The sequence below is a fragment of the Argiope bruennichi genome, chromosome 11, assembly GCF_947563725.1.
Source record: "Argiope bruennichi chromosome 11, qqArgBrue1.1, whole genome shotgun sequence".
Taxonomy (NCBI): Eukaryota; Metazoa; Arthropoda; class Arachnida; order Araneae; family Araneidae; genus Argiope; species Argiope bruennichi.
The window spans coordinates 31,842,707-31,866,718 of record NC_079161.1 but is presented as its reverse complement, the minus strand read 5'-3'; the positions used below and the strand labels follow the sequence as shown (position 1 = coordinate 31,866,718).

The 24,012-nt window shown below is 29.2% G+C and overlaps 1 protein-coding gene across 1 annotated transcript; it reads right to left on the bottom strand.

The window, feature by feature from the left end:
* Positions 1–21,555: 21,555 nt before the first annotated feature.
* LOC129956510 (uncharacterized) lies at positions 21,556–22,761 on the bottom strand. The gene is made up of 2 exons (XM_056068429.1): positions 22,750–22,761; positions 21,556–22,511 (listed from the first exon to the last, which is right to left on the bottom strand). Exons 1-2 carry the CDS (start codon positions 22,759–22,761, stop codon positions 21,987–21,989), a joined length of 537 nt encoding a protein of 178 aa, XP_055924404.1. The 3' UTR covers positions 21,556–21,986.
* Between the last annotated feature and the right edge of the window lie 1,251 nt (positions 22,762–24,012).

Below are 24,012 nucleotides of genomic sequence, written 5' to 3'. Positions count from 1 at the left end.
CGTTTTTATTTTCTGCTATCAAATCTGATCATTTATGTAGTTTTGAATAGAATAATTTAGAACGATCAACATTTTCATAATCTTAGGCCATCTTTCATAATCTTAGCTCAATTTTGAGAAACTTTGGCACACACACACATTGAGCTTTATTATAAGTATAGATATAGATATGTAATTTTGCGAGTTATCTGTGGGCATTACACCTCTTCATTAAGCAAGTACTTTGAGTTCACCTTACTGCCAAATGCAAACACCTCCTATTTCATGCCTCATAAACATTTACTTTGATTAAATAAACGCCTTCTGGCGAATGCGCAAATATGCAGAAAGTTACCATTTCTACACTATACACTATAGATGTTAAATTTGTATACCTAATTTTATCTGTCCAGCTCTCTTCGTTTTGTAATTATCGTGTTAACTTATATTCGAACAGACAGGACAGACAGACTTCCTCTGAACAGTTTACACAAGATTTGATTTTTAAAAAAATCTGTAAATTTGATGTAAAGACCGTATATCAAATTTCAACTGTTTAGCTCAAATCGTTTTTTAGTTACCTTTGTCACAGACAGACGGATGGACGGGCATTTTCCAAATATGTGTTTTTCGAACTCAAGGAGGTCTGAAACATGGAGATTCGTCAAAATCTCGTGTTCATTTTTTTTTTTTTTTTTTTTTTTTTTGACGATTTCTTTGTATTAAGTATACGAGAAAGAAAAAAGGAGTGCATTAAAAAGGAGAGTCATTTCGATGAAATGAATATTTAAATTTCAAATGTAGATACTGAGGCTTTATTTAAAATTAATAAGAAAAAAAGCTCATAAAAGTCAAGACTATAAAAGAAAAACCAAACTGATACATAACCTATTGATATAGTTTAATAACCACGTAATAATACCATTTTTAAATATTTCATTCAAAAAATAAAATGTTATTCACTCGTACATGTCCAGTAAAAAAATTAGAAAAATAATTTTTGCCGGTTAAAAAATTTTAGTATGTAATTAAACATTACATGAAACGATAAATTAATTAAGAAATAATCATTTATATAAATTACGAAATATATACAATTTAGAAGTAGTATTATCATTATTAAAATGATTAAGTTATATATATATATATATATATAAAGTAAACGAAGAAAAAGTTTGAAGAAAATGCTTGTGAAAAACAGTTTATTTGATCAGACACGAAATTTCTTGATGATTGAAAGTTAGCTTGTTCCAATGGATAGAATACTTGAATGTGCGATAAAAAGCTCGATGTCATTTTCTTGGATGCAGAAGAAACAGTCCGGTTGAAGTCCAAATTTATTCCCCAGAGCCAGATGATGATCACCCAAGTTGTTCTGTAAACAATTTCGAATATTATAATGAAATTACAAAAGGTAAGCAATTACTGAATTTGAAAGAACACATGTGGTGCCATCTATTGTTGCAAGTTAAGATGAAAACGGAGTAGGTAAAATTAAGCAAATGCAAGATTAAAGTTTTAGACAATAAATAACGTTCAAAAACATTAATTATCAAAAGCTACATTTTATTATCATCATTATTATTCAAAGGTAAGAATTTTAATCAGCATTTCGTGTCCATTTTTTATCGTTCCAATGATTTTAATACTTGATTAATGAAATGTTTCCATAGATTGAATTCATTTAATAATTATTTTATCAATAGAATACTAAATTTGAATTCTTAAAGTACACACATTTATTTAATCACGTTTCTGGAAAGTGATAGTACAATTTCAGCTAATATACTTATCAAAATTTTTAAGAAAAATAATAATAAATATTCATACTTTAATATTACCAGCAGATTTACAAATATATTAATGAAAATAAATACAGAAGTATGTTGTATCTTTTAAATTTTTGAAATTTAAATAAAATTATTATCTATTATTTATGAAAAAAAGCATCAATATTGTACTAAATTGGGTAAGATATAAATATCTCCTTAATTGAACTTCTGTTTTTTTTTTTTTTTTTTTTTGTAAATAATTGCCCCATTTTTACTTCCTTATATACGTAGATATATTGACATAATTAGCTTTTAAATTATTTTCTATAAAATTTAAAAGTTTTTTAAGCTAAAATTTCAAAATATAGTTTTTATATCGATATTAATACCTGTTTTATAACTTAATAGAATTGCTAAGAGAAAATGCTAATTTATTCCTTAAAATACTATAGAAACTAGTTTATAATATCTAAAATTTAACTTTAAGATTTTTTTGGTCACGATAAAAATTAAAAGTACATCATTGTTTATATAGACACAGGAGACCTAGAAATTAATTGAGAAAAATCTAAATCTAAATCTAATTTGTAATTAACATTCTTGTGGAACATAATGTATAGGTTTGGATGGCCTGAAACACTTTCTAGCCAGTTTTTGTTCTGGTTGCTCTATTGTTTCCGATATACAAGCAAATATATATGTATATACATTTTGCCCAATATTTTAAAGGTCTTTGAAAAGAATAAAGTATGAGTTTTATTATTTTTTAAAAATTAAACAGCTCTGTATACTTCTTTTTATTAAAAAAAAAATTTAAAAAAAAACAGTGCATTCAGTTTTCGAAATATTGTGATTGACATAAAAAAAATATTATAGTCTGTGTATTTTCTATAGGCGGTTGAAGGTCACATTTTTTACCGCGATACTGATTTAGTTCGTCAATGGATTCTGAGACGACCACATTTCGACGACTCCATTGCATTAAGGGGAAACGGAACAATGAGTGCATTTTTGGTATTCCCTTTGACCTTGGATTTCACGTATTAGATACTAGTAAATGTAAACATCTCCTCCTTTCATCTTTCCTTTCACCCCTATTTTGAAGAATTAAATCCATCCTAACGCATGCGCAAAAACACTGAGGGCTTCACTACAATCCGTTGCTCCAGACAACCAATAACGAGGTAGAAAATGTGACCTTGAACCGCCTACTGTAAATACACAGACTATAGTCATGGTTGAAAAATAAGATTTTGGCTTTCTTTCCACTTAGTATTATCATGATTTACCGTTAATGATTTCACCTTTTAAAGTACAGGATGCATTATCTTGGCAAATTTATGAATGGTATTTTTAAAACAATCGATTTGTTTCTCTTTATTTGCCTCAAATAGACAGAGAAAAATTTATGTAAGAATACATGCTGTTTCAAACATTTATATTAAGATATAATACTATCAATGTTTGTGACTTTTTTAAAAGTTTGTAAAACTCTCTTGAAGATAAATCTGTTACTTACATCTTTAACATGTTATTTTAAAGTTGAATAGGAAAAACAAGCATTAAAATAAATTTAAAGTGATAATTACTCATTTTTACAATATGAGTTAAACATAAATTTACAACATCAATATGAATTGAAAACAATAAATAAAAATCAAGTGTACAATTTTCAATTTAATACCTTTATTATTTTAAAAATCTGGAGAATGGACAGTTTATAAATTGAATATGAAAATTATGAAATCAGGATAAAAAAAAACAGTATAGAAGTAATAAATACAAAAATTTGTTAGATACAGATTTAGATTAATTTATAGCCCATATGATTACTTTTTAAAATATTTTAGTTACATTTTGAACTATTTTTTAATCCATAATGTTTTTGATTATACAATTTTGTTGTAAGTGCGAGTAGCGTGTTTCAGACAGATGTCTCGCAGCATATTCTCCAATCAACTCTTTCTTAGTACTGAAAAGAGTTAACAGATGGCAGTTTGAGTCTGAATGCTGATTGGTTAATAACATTTTGGGCGTGTAAGGTACGCCGCTCCATCTAGCCTCTCGTTCTGAAAAGACAGTTCAATATAAACATTTGCCGAAATTCAATGGCAATACTTTTATAAAAGTAGCAGCAAACGGATTTCATCAAAAACTTGAGATATTTTAATTCGTTCATCTTTAAATATGTGGTAAAAAAACAATAACCTTGAATATAGTATTTTTTAAAAAATAAATGTGACATTTCACTACCTCAAAAGAAAAAGCGCTACTATTAATAATGAAATTAAATGTACAAATGATATTTAAAAAATTTTAAATTGTTTAAAATAATCATTACTGACATCTAACATAATCGCTCAGCGGAATCCTTTATGCAACATTGATGTTGAGACTCTACCTGAATTTCATTTCATTCAGTCGTTTCTCCGCTAATAAGATTCAAAGATGTGGGATCGTAATGTGAAATAATCCACTCGTTATTAATCTGACTCCATTTTATTATCTATCTTTATTACAATTCTATTTACATGCTATATTTATATTTAGTTGCCATATACAAAAACATACATTGGTTTCGCGCGCAGTTAATTCTGATTTTAGAGTTGTAAAAGCAAGTTATAGCTCTAGTATGATTAAAGTTAAAATTAGTTTTTAGCCAAGGCGCTCGTAACAATTGACGTTTATTGTCTAAAACACTAAGATAGGTTTTTTTTAATGTGTGCAAATAAAACTAACATGAATAAGTAACTATGGATTCTTAAACTTTCCATTTTATTTACATTTCTTAAAATCTGGATTATAGCCAAGATCAATGAGCTGAGGTCTGCAGTTTTTATTAGGTAAACTACATTATTCTGCAGTTATGATTTGTAAGTTTAACCCATTCTAGGGCCGTGGGAAGTATGCTTCCCACCAAATTTATCAATCTTTGTATGAAATTATGTAGGTTGACATAAGTTCTGACACATTTTTTAGAAAGACAGAAACTTAGAAGCTTCAGTTCTTTATTTTACACAAAATGATGTGTCTAGATATGTTACCTAATTATTAATTAATCAAGTTAAATTATCTAATAAGCTAAATGAATCTCTTTTCTTATTCTAATTTCAAGCCTAAAAATATTTTAACATAATATGACTAGAAAAAAAAAAGGCATTTTAAATTGTTAAGGAAATGATTAAAATTTTTTTAAGCTAGTTTAGAAGAGCGCATAAAATTCTAACGTCATGAACGTTTCGTATAATTATTTATTTAAATGCCATGATTGAAATATTAATAATAAATAATATTTTGATTATCTAGGGAAGAATAGAAAACTTTAATGGATTTATGTTGCACGTGCCTTAGTATGAGGATTGATTTAATTAGCTATTTTGGTTAATTATTTTTGGAAAAGAACCCAAAAAGATTTTTCGCGTGTCTATGACCCAAACACTAATCTTATATATATAGATAAACTTACATTTTATTTTCTAAATTATTTTAATAATAAATATTATAAATAAATTTTGCAAAAACAAAACTTTATTATAAATTTGAAAAAGAGTGTATGCAAGAAGTAGTACTTACAGAAGTAGTACATTTTTAGTAGCTAAACATTCTGTCTTAAAATTTATTTAGGAATAATAGTAGCAAGCATTATGATAAAATTATTTTATTAAAGTGTAAATTAAAATGATCATTTGCAGAAAATTAAGAATCATAATTCTGTTTTCTAAAAACTGAAACTTTTCTTGCAACTTTCTCTGGATAATAACGATAGCAATAATAGACAAATTTTATAAATTTAATTACAATAATCTGAAATTTATTTACAACAAACATAGTTCTGAGTAAATTGAAATTTTTTATTAATGGCAGTAATAATAATTATCAATAATTTTATAGCAAAAATGTTTTATAAACTTGAATAACATATAAGATTCATAGAACAACATAAAAGATTCACAGTCTTGTGATTTAAAATTAAAGATTTCATTTCTTTAAATTATTTTAGTAATAGTATCTGCTGTAAAAGGAAGATTTGATTTGTAATTGCACTTTCTAAGGCAATTTTTCAGAAAAAAGATATAGCATTGAGTTAATACTTACATGCAAATAAGTATTAGATGAACAAAGAATGACGAGGCCGTTGAAGTAATTCTTCTGAGATAATTTTGGAGAGGTAAGAGAATCGTAAAATTGGGCAGAGAAATTTCGTCGTCACTATCCGCTTTGTCGCATCTAGCAAGATTAGAAATTTTGAGACTTTTCAAGGTCATTGAAAGACAGCGGAACACTTAGAAAAGAATTTTACCCCCCCCCCCCCCTCCCCTCACAGAAATAGTTCGTTTTGACCATTCATTTGCATACTCTTCATGGTATTCTTCTTTCCTAGGGATTCATGCATTGTTAACCAATGGATTCTGAAACCCTCCGTACTTAGGGTTTCAGAACTCCGTACTTACCGTTTGCGTTAGGATGGGTTTATTCGACAAAATAGAGGTGAGAGGGCGATGAAAGGAGGAGATGTTTATATTGAAAAATAAAGTGAATTACGGAAAGGCACATATCCTTCGGTGTTTCAACCCTTAATAAGATAGAATGGTCAAAAGGTGGTCGTCTCAGGATACTGAAACATCAATAAGCTCAAGGCTCAAGAGATATACCATTTTAACAGAAAAAAATTTTACACTGTTAAATGTAACTGTTAAAATGGTATGCCTAATTTTCAGGGGATTTTCGGGTCACGAGGAATCATTATTAGACTATCTACTCTGCATTCCTTTCACAGAAAAAATTCCTTTTTTGAATCCCTGCCTGAGGGTGACCCTTGAAAAAGTCTTCAGGTCGGATTCTTTTTTTATTTGGTTTAATTTTATTTTCCTATTAACTTGATTTTATTACTTTATATATATATGCGTGTGTGTGTGTGTGTGTAATACAAAATTTTTGAAACAAAATCGTGGCCAAAGACAGGAAAGACACTTTCAATTTTTAACTTAGTTTTATTTCATCCCGGGAGACATGATTTATATGCAAGCATAAGCACATCAACACAGAACGACACAGCGAAAATGAGGAAAAGCTAAAATAGAGGGTAAATACTTTTCCCAGTGCCTACATAGTGTGAGAATTTAATAGGAATTTCCCTATACTCGAATTAGGCATTACTTTCCTTCGAATTAGGCAAAAGAATCATAGGGATCTTTTTAAAAAAATTCGCTTGGTTGACAATTTTTTTATCCCTTGAATGAACGACTGACTAAAGCAATTTTACAGAGCTTTCTGTTGCATTAATTAAATAGAAAAAGCGGAATAGGATAAAAAAAATAAGAGAATATTTTAGAATGAAGTTAATATGGGCTGAATTAAGATAAAACTTTGGAAATTAATTAGATTTAAAAATATCATATATATATATATATATATCACATAAATACCAATCATAAAATACATTCGTTGGTTTAAAAAAAAATATTATTGAAGGCTTTAAATATTATGAAATATTAATTACTAAATCAAGTTGAACTATTTCATTCCAATTATTTCTTTGACAGATTAAAATACTTAACTTCACTTTTTGAAATGAAATGCACTTACAATTTTAATATGTGCAATTGTGCTCTTTTTACTTATCTATTTAGTAAATATTAAAAATATAAAATATTGCAACTGCAAAAAAAAAAAAAAAATTGGATGAATCTTTCTATGTCTACCACCCGCGAAAGCAAAAATAATATTTTTAGAATTATGTCTCATCATGACACTAAAACGAATCAAGCTAAATCAAAGAATTTGGTATGTGCCCTTGGCATTAAAATTTAAAAAAAGAATATTAAAAAAAATTTAGTGATTCAATGATAAATCTAATAAAAGAAACTTCGTTTCTGTAGAGGGCGTTTGTACATTATAATTCAGTAATGCCTAATGCTCAAATAAATTTGTCGAAATTTGAATTTGTGCTTGAAATTGTTCAAATTTGTTTGTAGTTTTTGTTACTTTTCGAATTGGTTTGAATTTGTTGAAATTTCGAATAAACATAGTTTCGTATTTTCATTGCGACCAGAATTGTAAACATACATCAAATTTTGAGCACGGCGACCCATTCTATGTTAATGGGTACCGTCTAATGGTATTTCCGTTTTCATATGTGAGCTAGTTCATTATCTTAAAAAACATTGAATGGATAAACTATTAATTTTAGTGAGTGATGACTATACTCTGTTTCACCCTAACTTGGCAGTAGTGTATATTCTAGGCATGCCGAATCGCAGTCGTCGTCAGGGAAACAGGGTTACTTTAAAGTACAAAGTTACTAGAAATGCAGATCGCTGGCGAAACTTTATCTCGCAAATTTTTCGCCAAATAGTAAATATTTATTTACTTTATCATATTATCACTTTATCGGAGAATTAATTGTTTCCTTATTTTCATTATTTTTTCAATATTATTGACACATTATTTTAATAAATCATTAAAGTTATTTCATTTCGTTTCACCGTTTCTCAAAAGAAAACAATATATCTTTCAATATTCTGTGAAGCGTAGTTCGGCTAATGTTTTTCGAAAAGATATCTGTATCATCGTTCACATCTTTTAAAACTTTATCTAATGTTGGGATCTCATTTCTGCGAAAAAAATGCATGGAGTTTTCGTCAAATACAGAATAATGTAAAATCATCATATTTTACAAGACCTGAATGTGTATCTTACTGAGCCTGGTCGCTTCTTTCCAGGGGTACTTAAAGGATGCCTTTATTTCTTTTTTCAAAAGGAAAACTGTTCATTGCGAAACATCTGTAAGATGCGAAACTTTATCAACGATTTGATTGATAGAATCTTAAGGGTTTTCTCGGAGTCGAGAATAAACATTTAATATGTTTTTACATGTTGCACTTTTTGTTGGTTTCACTCGTCTTGAATGTGTGCACAGCGTAGTCGGTGAAAACACTTTCTCTTTTTCAAACATTTTAGAAGTTAATAGAAATGACGAATCGAATAAATATTCACCAAACAAAATTAATAACTACTAATGCGATTAATAGTATCAAAAAAATCAGCTGCTAAAAAAGAGAGAATAAAAAAGTACGAAAGATGATAATGGTGGCGAACTGATTGAAGTTGAGTTGGCGAAGACGTAAAAGAAAAGCGCGCCAAATATTTGACCTTGAAGACCGGTTCTAGCCAAAGTGGAATTCATTATGTCAATCTTTCAGTTTTATTCGTTCGCTTTATTTACAAAATACTTAACAGACAAGAACTTCTAACTTGAGAATAATTTTAAATACATATTGATAAAAAAAGGTTTTTTGTAATTTATGATATTATTTGATAAATTCCTGCTCATTTTAACTATTTTAAAGCCGGAATTGATGGGGAACTCTTTCCCAACGCGGAGCGTCACATTTTCTACCTTTTACAATACTACCACGTTAGGGTGAAACAGAGTATAGTGAAGATTGAAGAACGACCGCATAAGGCTCTAAAGTAGCATTTTTATTGTAGCATTCATTATATATGATCAAACTAATAGCAAAATAATATTTCGATTATTTATCGGGTGATGGAGAAATTCAATGGAATTACCTGGCTCGTGCCTTTCTATCAAGGACTGGTTTGTTTATTTAATTTTTGTTGCTTTATTTTAGAAAAACATCATTTACATTGTAGCTGTTAGATTTGAAGCAGCAATTATTTTTTTTTAAATTTAATTCTGCATATTGGCAACGATGTGACTGATTCTCTTCTTTTAAGAGATGGCAATTAATCTAGACATCGTCTATAGCAGCTCCGGGTCTTTTTCTACAGCTTGGAACAGCAAGATCATAAGCTGGTTTTGTAGCAATTCATTGCTAACTTGGGGTATTTTTTGGAAGAAAATTAACTTTCTTCTGATAAATTTAGCAGCAGGTTCAATTTGAAGGTTATTATGAAGTACATACCTTCTCACGTATCAGGGGGTATCAACAATAAGTAATGGCAACGTCGTGATGTTTCGGAGTTCCGCGGTGCAACAAAGTGGTCACGAGCATCTCCACATCATAATTTGGAATAGATACTTTAATTTGTAAGTTTAGGGAAAGATGAAATTAATTGAAACTGGTTTAGATGAGTTCGTAAAGCTCTAACGTCATGAAATTTGGTATAATTATTTCGTTACTATTTTATGATATAATTATTGTTAGAAAAATAATATTTTGATTATTTATGGGGGGGTAGATAACTTTAATGGGATTGCGTTGCACGTGTTTTTTATTATGGAGGCTAAATGAGCTATTTTAATTAAATATTTTTGAAAAAATCCAGAAATTTCAGGCGTGTAGCTTATCGCGTCATTATCTAAGGTCGGAACAGGAATATTTTTGAGAAATTTAATCCACCAGAGTGGTAACGGAGTTAGAAAATTCTCAATCTTTTTACAGACAGTGAATTGACATAAATATTGTCAATTGCATCATTAGGTCTTTTCCTAGAACTGGGAACGCGATTATAAGCTGGTTTTTGTAACAACTCGTTGATAATCTGGGGATTTTCTTTCGAAAAACTTAACTAACGTTCTGATAAATTCCGAAACAGGTTCAATTCGGAGGACATTATGAAGTATTTTCCTTCTAACGAATCAGTGGGCATCAACAATCTTTATCAGTTTTTTGTTTTGTGTTGCTTTGGAAAACAATGCAAATTTTTGATGTTTTGGGCAGAAGTGGCTTCCTATATTTGGCAACCGTACATCATTAATGGTTTTATAATTGCTTTGTAGAGCAGAAACTATGGCGATGGTTTACTTTATAGAGCAATTTAGCTGTTATCACTCATTAATGAACTTTTGGTGAAGGAAGCTTTAATATGTTATTAACGGATAATTTTGTGTCTAACTCTAGATATTTGCACTTGTTATAAAATCTAAGGGGAATGCTCTCTTATAGTTTGTTATGTATAATTTTATTGCATCTAGTAATGCAGATAGAGAAATTGAACTGCTTGTGTTTAGCCACCCCCCACCCCTAATGAGAAAAATTCAGTAACTGGCAGAGAAGAGGTGAAATTTGAAAGTCACAACGAGAACTGTAAAGCCGCGGTCCAACGGCCGGATGGTCTTCACAGATGTGGTCATAAAACTGTCACCCTTCCTTCGTGGTTCCACCCCCACCTGTGGCAGCGGACCCACGACCAGAGAAATCTTCAGACGGCACGCGTTCCCCTTTCGACCGCTCAAAACCCTCAGTTTCTTTGACTCCCTTCCCCCCATAGCCCAAACAAATTTTCCGGTTCTTTGATGTTTATCCATCTACCGACATTTTGCGGGAAGCTACAGGCGTACCACGGGCGACGGGGGAGTGTGGTCCCCCAGTGGGTTGGATGTCAGATTTATGACCAAATCCGTGAGGTGGCAGGTCGTTGGACCGCCGCTTAATACGGAAGCAGGTTGCAAAGATGTTTCAAGGTCACATTCGAATAGAGCCCCAACGGGAGGTGGTGGTATCCTTTTAGGATGTTAAGGAATAATCACGGATTCAGAAACAGGTGTCAAACCAAACAAGTTTTATTCTGTCTTCCCTCTTCTTTAACGTCAGAGCACACAAAGGGTCTTTTTAACCTCTCCCTATTGCTTAGGCATTGTAGGAATTTATAGAAGTTTGCACCTGCCTAACTTTCTAGAAGGAACTAGAAGTTTAGGACAGCAGGAATCAATAAAACAATACATTTCATTTTTTTGCCAGAGTTGGGGTCAAATTGACTCCTGCATATGCTAGCATTTCAGATTTTTTTTAATGTTATGTCTATGACAGCGTACGATAGAGATTCAGAGATTCTTCTGGTAAGTGTTCCTATTGATTTTGAAAATGACAATAGCTCAGATTAATCAGATACTGGGTAAACTTTGAAAGTTATTAAGATACTGAATGGGAATGAAACGCAGATTCTGGATACTTTGGAAATCTGATTAAAAGCTTTTTCCTGCTCATAAAAAAAATCTTATATAAAATTCATTCTTTTTTAATATGAATAAATTGAATCAAAATTGATGTTAAAAATTCATTTTATTCTGAAAGAGAAATGTTGAAATGGTTCTTTTGAGTATGCATATAAAAATGAAAGACAAAAATCATGCATTTTCAAACTTGTATGTTTAAGCACCTTTTTCCAAAAATTTTCAAATATAAACTTTATGTAAAGTATAAATTTCTTATTCTTTTAGTATTTTTATATAGAAAAAAAAACACCACTTCTATTAAAAAGAATAGGTTTTGTATAAATGGAAAGAAAACGCATAAATGAAAGGTAAACAGTCCAGGACATATCAATTGCAAGGCCTTAACTACACAGGAAGGAGCTCCAAATATTTCCAAATCACTTAAGAAAAGGTAGAGAAAAAAAAGGCTAATTCAATTTTGATTTTTCTTATTAAAAGTCGCATTTTTTTTTTTTTAATATGGCATATTTGTGTGGCGGATTTGCGATGCGCGAGGATAGAACCTGGGGCCTTGTAGTTTGCAGCCGAGTAACATGACCACAATACAAAAGCAATTGTTCGTGTAGCGTGGCTGTAAACTGGCTTATAAGCTTTCACCACAGACACATTTGCATGAAAACATATTACTATATTCTGGTCATATTTTATTTTTATTCAAACTGTTAATATAATTATTAGTAGGTGCTTGATAATTTGGAGTAAAAATTGCCCCCCCCCCGCTTGTGTTAGAGTTCAAAAAGTGGGTGCGCGTGCTGAAGGGTCAAAAGCTATGAGGAACAAACTGCGTTCGAAGAAAACGCTCTACTATCTAGTACGGTAAAATAAAATTTTACAATAAAATTCAAAAAATTAACCCTTATCGTGGCAAGATGGCTTTTTTGAAGAAAAGCAAAAAAAATGTATATAGGTATGTATATATAATGGTGGTATATATAATATAATATAATAATGCATAATATAATATTGGTATATATAATAAAACTAAGTTAAAAATTATTTTATAGTGGTAGTATATTTTTATGTATGGTATACTATACAAAATGAACATAAGGGTTAACCCTTATGTTCATTCATATGTTATAAATAAGTATGCGGTTGAGGAATAGGTATTTTAAATTATCCTCTAGTTTTAAAAAAATTAAACATTTTTTAAATTTTAAAGTTTATTATTATTTGAATAATTTTCAATACTTAACAAATGAGCATAAAATACTCCTTAAATTATTTATTTGAAGATGCATCGTATTCTCTATTGCCTTTATAAAAGAAAAGGTTCATTTGTGTGTGTGTGCGTACGTGTGTGTACCCAGATAAATCTATCGCATTTACGAAATTTACTTCACAGGACTCATTGTACTTCGAAACTTGAATTTTAAAATTTAAGCTAGACACATTTCTATTTAATATTTTGTGTTCTTTTTGTGTGTTTTATCTACTAATTTGCCCTTAGTACTGCTTTTAATAATTGAAGCAGGCAAATCTACCCACCATTAAAGAGAACAAGCAACTATCACTCGAAAGGGATTTATTTTCACCTTTGAGGTAAAACGCTGAATATTGAATTTTTAAAAACTATCCACCTTTGGCGACCAGCTTGTTCGCTAAGATTATTGAGTTTTTAGGTTGTTTATTATTAATATGGAATGCTTTTCTTTAAAGCACATTTCGCCTTATAATTTGATACGATTTTAACACATAAATTCAATTAAAGTAATTTACTGGACACTACAAAGTGTATATATTAGAAATAAATGCGAAAGTGGAAATCCTATTACTTATTTTATGATTGGCAAACACAGGTGCACAGAATTCCATCATAGCAAATAGATGCATTGTTCAGATAGAGTATCAAATTGAATTAAAAATATTTTTAAAGTTAAATTAAAAATTGTACGAAAATGAAATTTATATAATTCAAAAGGTAATTTTTTGTCTTAAAATAATACAAAAAGCATTTTTATAAGATAATTGTTTTAAAAGTTGTGCGTATTAATTTTCGAAGGCAAGTCATAATACGATTATGGCTAGACTTCAGGAGCCAAAATTGAAAAATTTTGAAGCGATTGCTCTCCAAATATAAACTTGACAATTTTTTATTGCATTTTTAAAAGCCGTTTCTCAGCACCTCTGGTATACACCTTGGATTGCAGACTTTTAGGGACTTTTTGACAATTGGCACGATTTTGTCGTGCTTGGCGGACTTAAAAAACTCGGATTACGGTTCGTTGCAGTATTCTGAGACGACCACTTTTCGACGATTCTATCTCATTAAGGGGAGATGTGCGCCATTTCAGGAATTTACTTTATTGTTAAATGTAAACATCTCCTCCTTTCCTCTCACCCCTATTTTGCCGAATTAAACCCATCCTAGAGCATGCTCGAAAGTGCGGAGGGTTTTAGAATCCGTTGGCAAACAATACTCGCGGACTTAAAAGTAATGACAGTAAACATTGCATATATTTCGCAATACTTTCGGAAAAGGATACTAATTCACAATAAAATATTTCAGAGCAATTTTTATTTACTGTGAGGGGCATACACACTAAATTATGATGGATGTCGTGGCTGGTTCGTGAGTGCTTTGAATAAATAGGCAAATAGAAAACTTAACAAATTTATTTCAGATTCGTTCTAGTTACTCCTTCTCCTACAAGAGCAAACACTCGAATGACATCACTCTTTAAATTACACTCGCGCTAGTTGTCTAGCGCCATCTATGAACGTTTATTTCCTAACGCTCCAAAATCCAATCACTACAATGAATATAATGGAATATTTCTTTTTTAAATGCGATAATTTACTTTTTTGCAAAATAATGTGTTTTTTTTTTACTCTATCATGCTTCATTTTTTATATGTTACTGAATTTTTTGACAATATTTTAAGAATAACAACGATAGCTAATTCAAAGATTTACTCTATTTAAAACATTTTTTTTTTTTTTCATTTTAGAAGTTGCTATAAATATTTAACATTTTAAAAAATATTATAAATATTATTTTTAAATATATAATTTAATATTTTAAAAAAATATTATTAACAATGTAATATATTTAAAATATTATTATTTTACATATATTACATAAAATAATGAGTAAAATTTAAATTAGCCATATAAGCAATCAATACGTAATTTTGAATTAAAATAAATTAAAGCGATCAGAAACAACACGTACATGCACGTGAAAAAGAATTGATCCAAAAAGTATCTAACAGGATGGTAATCTAGGTCAAAGAAGGACGAAGAATTCAATAAATGTGCTCATTCTTTCGCGTCTCGCTCCTTAGTGAGAAAGAATCACCGAAAAGTGATAGTCTCAGAATATTGAAACGAACATTACACACAAAAATAACCTGCTTGTCGAAGGGGATTGATACAAAGGAACATTCGAAAACATTCCACCCTCTAGTTGTTTGTTCCCCATCCTCGAGCATAAACAGATAATGATACAATGTTTTCTGAATTCAAGGAATGCCATCTAAAAGTATGGGTGATTTGAAAAACAATGGGTATCGGACCACTGTCTTATTTATAGGACAGTTAAAAAACAATGTCAAATGCCAGTAATATTTAGTTTTTTCGTGTATATTTTTAATGTTTTGAACAATACTGATGATCAACTAAAAAATTGTAAATGTTTGCTGATGGAAAAAAATTATTTCTACAAATGGGTTAAAACTAATGTAAAAGGTGAATTTAAAAAAAAATTAATTATTTTTTAACATTTTTTTAATTATTTAATTATTTTTTTCTTCAATTCCCACTAATTCATTAAATTTAATTTCTTTTATAATAATTCACATGACATTTTATGTAGATTTTAATCGTTTCTTTTTTCACATATAATTCATTTTTCCCATAAATAGGACAGCAATCCAATATGGGTTAAGTTTCTATAGTTTTGGTTTCGCGTTAAAACTGAAGAGTGTTGATTAATCCAGAATATTATTTGTCATGTTTGACTCCATGTAAGGGTTTGGAAGCAATCACTCTCCATTTTATATTAAAAATATATCCTTATGAGCCACTTTATGATTAACGGTGATGAAACGCACGTCACACTTTGGCGCGCTTTTTCCGAGAGAATTAGAACGATCGTTACAAAACCATCATGTCACGTGCAGCGCTTTAAGGTATCCCACTAGGTTCGGAAGGGATTTTTCAATAATAATTCAATAATTTTAACGTTTATATGACGTTATTTTTTTTATTAATATAAGGATAAAAAGATGAATAAAAGTGAAATTATTTAAATATTTATCTGCCTTTTGAAGAAAACACATATTTTGATGCAAATATTAGCATTTATTTATAAAAACTAGGATTGTTCTAAATAAAAATTGTTACAGTTTTTCATTTTTCTTTGTATTATTACAAGTATAACATATCTTAGAGTGTAACTAACTATTATCTGAGAATTATATTCAAAACTAAAATTTTTGTGTGTAATATATAAAATTCTCTATGAAATTTTGGAATTTTTTTCAACAATATTTACATTAAACAATGATAAATCGACCTCTACAGCATTCAACATCATATCGATAGTTCATTATATTCTGCTTATATAAAAAGTACTAATTATAAATTTCATTAAGGTACCTTGATTATTTTTTGAGATATGACGATAATCGAACAGCAGATTTATAAAAAAAGAAAAATCAGAAAACATATATAAAGTTTTTAAATGTTAATAAATAAGCATTACTCACGTGTCAAAAGTTTGCTATAACTTGGCTTCTGATTGACATAGAGACAAAATAAGGATATCACAGGAATTAGTTTAGTTTAGTTATATTAACACATTGACTGCAGCAAACGCGCCTGCGCGTTGCAGATAATAATTAATTGTACCAAGCCATCTATGTTATTAGATGACCCCTTCTCTACTACAGTTAAAAGATAGCAAAGAAGGGATCATCTAATTAGACAGAAGGCCCAGATATCAGACTGAGCCGTGGCAGCGAACATGTTAACGTCCTGTTTTACAGCAACACTAGGGCTGTCTTGGAACGAACCTCGTAATTTTTAATCGTGGTCAGACGACGAGAATGCACCTGTGCTGTCAATCCCTCTTCAAACTTCCGCACAGGATGTTTCGTCCTCAAGGATTTAGCGTACACCAGACCCATTTGCATATTCCCATTCCCTACCCGAGGGGTCGGCAACCTGCTGCTCGCAAGCCACATGCGGCTCTTTTGATGTAAAGTTGCGGCTCTCCAGTTCCATACGAAAAATTAATAATTTATTATCAAAACCTTTAAAAAATAAGAAAATATATTTTAAAGTACCTAATCTCTCAACAGCTTCTATTAACATAATCGCTAATTACAAATCGCTACACTTAATATGATCGAAATTAAGATAAATTTGAACTATTGTTTTGTTCTTAGAGATGAGATTCCGTGACCCTGTTTATCTTTCAGCCAATTGCAATTCATTTCTGCTAGAATTGCTACAGCTCTCAGGGCAAACTCGTGGGGAAGATATAGCAAATACTGTGCAAAAATGCCTGGAAGACAATGGAATCGATGTAAATAAAATCGTTTCTATAGCAACTGATGGAGCCAGAAGTAGGACAGGAATACACAGAGGGGTAACATCAATTCTTCAGAAAAAAATAAACCTCGAAATTCTAACGTTTCATTGCATAATTCATCAAGAAGCGCTTTGTGCTCTTTGGATCGGCTTGGAGTGGCAAGTTCACAGAACTCAAGAGCAAGTTGGAAAAGATGGAGGCCCAGAAATGCATGCACATCACGCAGCACAAGTGGACAGTTCTAAAAGAAATTTCGTGAGTTTAGGCCCTCATATTCGACGCATGGAATAATGAAGTGAAGGTGAATAGTGAAGAAGTTGGCATATGGAATGCTGACGATTTTCGGGTCGGCATATTCGTATGAGCAAGCGTTCTCTTGTATGAATATAATAAAAAGTAAATTTAGAAGTCAACTAAAATATAAAAATCGAGAGTCGTGCTTGAAACTTAAAACAACAAGCTATAAGCCAAATTTAATCAAACTTTCAAAAGGCATGCAAAGACATTGCTCCCATTGATGCAATATCTATATTTGTGTTTTTATATGAAGAAAGATTATTGCGTATTTAAAGCCGTTTATTTTAAATCAAAAATCAAATATATGTAAGCAAATACTATAATATTAAATCGAAAATTTTTAGTGGTTCTTTAAAAACTGGAAAATTTTGTAAATTGTTGCTTTTGGCTCTTCTGTTTAGCGATGATGAATATTTTACGAGCGGTTATTACGTAACCAATAATAACCAATAAAGTCACAAATACCAGTGATTAATACTTTTCAAAGAGGGGTGTGATTCAAATCCTTGATGCGATCTTACTGGTGATATTTCGATTGCAGGTCTTGGATCACGATAAAAAGTAACAATCGATACGATCTGTCCAATGGAAGCTCTCGAACAAAACAGAAAAGGAGAAATCTGTGAATGGGTTGAAAAGTGAACGGACCGGTTTTTCTTGGAATTATCCTATCATTGAATTGCATATCACTGAAATTTATTTGAGCGGTGACTTCACTGGAAAGTATAAAGTCGCCGCTCCACTTCATGGGAGTGACCTTGACTTTCCGATATTCGCATTTGGTGATGCACTATTCCGTAAAGATTATTTTTAATTGCTTGTGACATGACTTTGATTGTACATATATAATCTGTTTACTGCTGGCGCCATCTATTGGTGGAATAAAAAGTAAACATTTTAAAGAAATGACATATATATTTAATTCAAATTTTTCAGAAAAGGGTTTACTCCAATAAAGAAATTAAATAAATAGTTTTGAAAAAAAATAAAATTTAAGAAGTAAGCTGAAATAGATAAATTAATTCAATCACACGTTACTTACATTAGTAAATTAAGTATTAATTACAAGTAATAAATTTCATATTTAATACTAAGTAATAATTTTTAATTAATAATATGATTAAAATAACAGATATTTGGAACAAATATTTAAAAAATAACAATAGCAAAATTATTTGTTATTCAAAAAATCGTGGATTATAAATCTCTCCTGTTTCAACAGGGTTACCAACCCCTGTCCTACCCTATTTCATGTAGGGAAGAAAATCGGGCAATATCATTGGTGGCGTCATGCTTACTCTCGTTCAGATCTTCGGCGCAATTTGGATTTGATGCCTCGTATAATTAGGGTGCATAAATTGAATGAATTCGACTTAATTCTTTGCGATATTGATATATATCATAGTTACGCATACATTGGTGTTTGTCATCTATATTTTTCATTGTAATTTTGCATTTAATAATATTTAAAATAGTTTCCTGTTGTTTAAGTAAGGAAGCATTTTACTATGGCGCAAATTTGCAAAATGTTACCTTAATTTAAATCAAAATCATGACTATGCATTTGTTCCCCACATCTTCTCTTAAAAGCTTTGGTCGATTTTAACCAACTCTGCCTTACTAATTCTTTATGATAAGAAAAAAAAAATGCCATTAATTTTTTAAAATACAAATATTATTTAATTATTGATCAATTAACCGAAAATTTGTCGCTTTTCAGAAATAATTGGGAGAGAAATATCTTAATATTTTATATCGGATAATATTTCTTGATATATAAATATTTCAAGAAACATTTTAATGTCGTTTTAAAATTAAGAATTTTAAATTTTCAGTAATATTAAATTCATTTCTGTGCGATGTGTTCTTCAATCACAAATTTATTTGAAATTGAACGCAGGTGATTTCAAAGTATGAGACAGTAAGACGCTGATTCATTCTGCCACTATTTTTTGAATTTTCTATTTCTTTTCTCTTGGATTTTTTTTATTCAATTAAAGTATTTAATTTAATATTGTTTAAAAAGCTGCAACAAAGGATAGAAATGTTATATCCTTCATCTTCCATCAAACAAAAATGACCAAGGACAGTCAATCATATGGTACAAAGTAGGTAAAAGGATTGCATGCATTATAATTTTTCAAAAATTAGATTTAACATTAAAATTATTATGCGTAAATGTATTTTAATTCTAAGCAACAGCAGGTTTTCAGCTAATAATTAATAAGTAATTCCTAAATAATCAATTGCTCATATCGTAGTACGTTGTTTATAGCCTTTATATTGGGATAAATAATATATTCATCTTGTTTCCTTCTGTTTAGAAATGTGTGCTTTCATTTCAAAGGAAATGAGTGGATAGTGAAGTGTTTTGGTAGATTTAAGAGATATCCTATCTTGAATTTTTCTGATATTTAGCAGTTATTTTTTTATACTTGTCAAAAGTAACTAAATCTTAAATTCTTATACTTCTATCATTCATTTTAAAACTATGTTTATTGCTGTACTGATGTATGTATTGTGACTCCATAGCGAAAGATCTTGTATTATTGCAATGATTCCAATTTAATCCTGCACAGCATATTTTCTTTTATTGTTAGTTTTGAATGTCTCAAAGTTTTATAAATATATCGAAATATAAATAGTGCTAGAAGCAATTTAAAAATCAATTTAGAAACACTAATTGAAGTTCTGTATCACTAAGCATTCATTTTTTCAGTAAAAAAATCTGCAACTTTAATAAATATTTTTAATTTAAAAAGAAATCAAAACATGTTAATGATACAAATATGAGTTGCTGCAAAGTGTAATGATGAAAATAAACTTATTCCCTATCCCCTTTACATTTTAATAGACTGGATCATTAAATATTCATTGTTTTTAAACTAGTTAAACTATCAGACACTTTGCTAATATTTAATACTTATAATTTAGTACTTTATTTATTATTAAAGTAATTAAATAGACCATAAAATATCAATATCTAAAAGTAATAAATAAAAAAAAGCAAACTTAAAAAAATGGTGCAAAGAGATTCGAAGAATAGAATTTTAAAATATGTGATAAACTATTATTACTTATAATAGGTGTCAAAATTCCAGGGTTTATTTAATTATAAATTAGACTGCTTTTTAAGTGGCTATTAATATAAAATTACACAATTCAAGCTTGGAACAAAAAAACAAAGAAAAAAAGCTGAGCTTCATAAATTAATACATCATTACAACACCAAGTAGTAAAATAAGTATGATTAACTGAACAATAAAATGATTAAATGTATACAAAATGTGCTTGAAATATCAAAATTACTGAAGTACACAAAAGAAAATGCACTGATTCAAGAATGAAAACATTAAATTCTGAAAGATTTTATTCAGAAATGTATCAGGTCTGTAAAAATCCTTAATTTCCCACCTATATTATATATATATAAATGTTGGTCATAAATATTGTAGTAAAAATGAAGTATTAATACAAATTGAAATCAAAGGGTATATTATATATATATATATATATATATTGTATTAATACTTCATTTTTACTACAATATTTATGACCAACATTTTTTTTTCTTTGAAAAATGTTTTGTTTATTCATAAAGAACAAATACAAATTTAACACTAGATAATTCTTACTGACATTTTCATACATAAAAGTCAATATTACAAAATATGTTCCAAAATTAAACAAATGATGTAATGCAATAGGGGAAAATTAGATTGAAGTTGAATGAAGCAAAAATATAGCATTTATATTTTCAATTGCAATTAGAGAAAGCTATAATAAAGAAGAAAATATTTGAATCAAACATGTAGATTTACTAGAATAATAACATTATACCAAAGAAAACAAAGTTTGTTTACATTTTTATAACACAAATTTAGAAGCTATAGTGTGACTATTTAAAAACACATTTTATTTCTAGTAATTTTATAACAAATATAACTTTCAGTTCATTATAATATTTTAGAAAGTTAAAGTATTTATTATACTTTTAAAGACTCAATATAAACAATGATATCACATTAAAAAAAAATTCTATGAAGACTAACATACAACTTCACAGCAAATGACCAGAAGCAACTTTTCAACCATATGCACAACATTAAGTTTATCAACAAAATATATAATGTGAGAAGAGAGATAAAGAGCTTTTCAATCTCTTAATAAATTCTAGAAATATTTTCAGCAACTTAGATATTAAATCAATATACATTTTTTTTCATCGCTGACAGTATCTATACACAGAAAAAAGAAAGAAATTTTTCATTCCAAGTAGAAGATATATACAAATAAATATTGTGATAAATTTAAACTTTTTAATTGAATAAATCATTCGAAGGATTTTTAAGAACCACACCCACTTTTCAATAATGCAAAAATTGGAATATAAAGGCCAATGTAGCTTACATTACATTAAAATATGTTTTTGTTCTGCTCAAGTTGGTGTCTCAGCATACATTATTTTTTGAAACTGAGACACGAGTTGTCTCCTATAATTATTTGGGATTCCATTTTTAGAATCCCAAAGCCATCTCCAAAGAGCCTGCCCTACATGAAAAATACAAAGGTAATGCTGACTTTCAGGCCAAATTTTCTTTAAAGCAGAAACTTCAATATTTAAATCAGCAGTAATGAAAGTTGTATGACGATGGAAAACCAATTCTTTTAAAATATTCAGAACTAAGGTAAAGCCTTGTTTGTATGAATCTTCTGTCTGACCTTTTGCAATGAAGATTTCCACAAGAACTGCTCCCGCAGCACAGGATGCAAGCATGAACATCACAGAATGGCTTTCTGAATCACAGGAACTTATAGAATCAAAAAAAGTGATCTCCTGAGATGTTGGTAAGCTGAGAGATCTTTTTATAATAGGCGTCACAACTGCAACAACAAAAGGATTTTCTTCACAGGCAACTTCTGTATTGATATTTGCATACGATACTATTTGTTGCTTCAATTTCTGAAATAAAAAGCATGCTTATTTCAATGGTTTAGAAATATGATTTTTTTTCCTTCAGAACATGTAAACAGATATAATCAGCAAATACCTAATATAATTGAAATAGCTCCTATAAAAGGTAAAATCTGATAAGCAGTTTAGGAAGTAATGACTTAATGATAAGAAATAATGCGATATTAATCTTCCACAGACATATGTAATCTACAAGTTAGAGAAAAAAAAATAATAACATATTTACTGACAATAACATGTATACAATATAAAAGTCAGTGAACCATATTATGCATGCATCACTTTTCCAGAAATATCAACTTTTCTACATTTTTTTCAGCTATCTAAATAAAATTGTTCAATATAGCTCATAAAATAATTAATCATCACCCTTATTGCATTTATTCTATCTTAATTTTTGAATCAATCACTGAAAGCACTAAGCATTTTACTGGTTTTCTTTATCCTTGCATTTCAAACTATAACATAAATGTTAATGGATGTGTATAAATCATAAATGTCATAATACATGATTAAACACAGATATGAAATATAAAAATTAAACACCACTGATCTAATGAAATGATGATATAAATACTCTAAATCATTAAAATAATGGCCCACCTGAGTGTTAAATTTAGAATTTGCAACTTTTTTCAATCATGCCAGGCCCATTTCGAGATCCCCCATTCGAGATTGAAGTCTCCAGTTTTCATAGCAATATTCAATTGTTCTTCGAACAGGATTAATCCTACTATTTGCAAGATCACTTGGCTAGAAATCTGACTTCATCTTCAGAACTTCTTTGTAGTATTTGGCTGCTTCTGCCGGTCTCATACCATCACTATCTTAAAGTCTCAGCAGTCATAATATTATGTTTATGAAATGGAATAATAGTGACTATTCCAGCTAATCCCATCTGAAAAGATTCAAAATTGAATTTTGAAATTGATATACTTCTATCAAATAAATGAAGATGATTCGATGCAGGTAGTGGATTTACAGATTAAATTCCTAAAATTTTTTATTTGTAAAAAATATTTGCTCAAATTATTCAATATAAGATCAGAGGAAATTCAATAAAAGATCAGAATAAATATGAACTCTAGTTTATTTTCATTATGAAAGTCTGACCTAAATAATTAGCTTTAATCAAAATACTGAATTTATCAAGAATTTTATTTTGTGCATTTTTTTGAATGACCAATTTTTAAACACATATAATTTTTTGGGATAAATATATGAATTAATATTTTACACACCAGTAGCGATAATTTGATTACACTATGAAATGCTGGAAATAAATATTTTATAATGAGATATAACTGAAAGTTAATAAACAATGTCTCAAACTATTTTTATAATACAGATTAAAATAACTTAAAATAATTCAGTATAAATAACTTAACAAATTGAATTAGTTGCAAATATGAATTTAATAAACTTAATTTTTGAAAACTATAAATTTTTAATCGTAAATTAATTTTAACTTACTCTTAGAAAATCATCT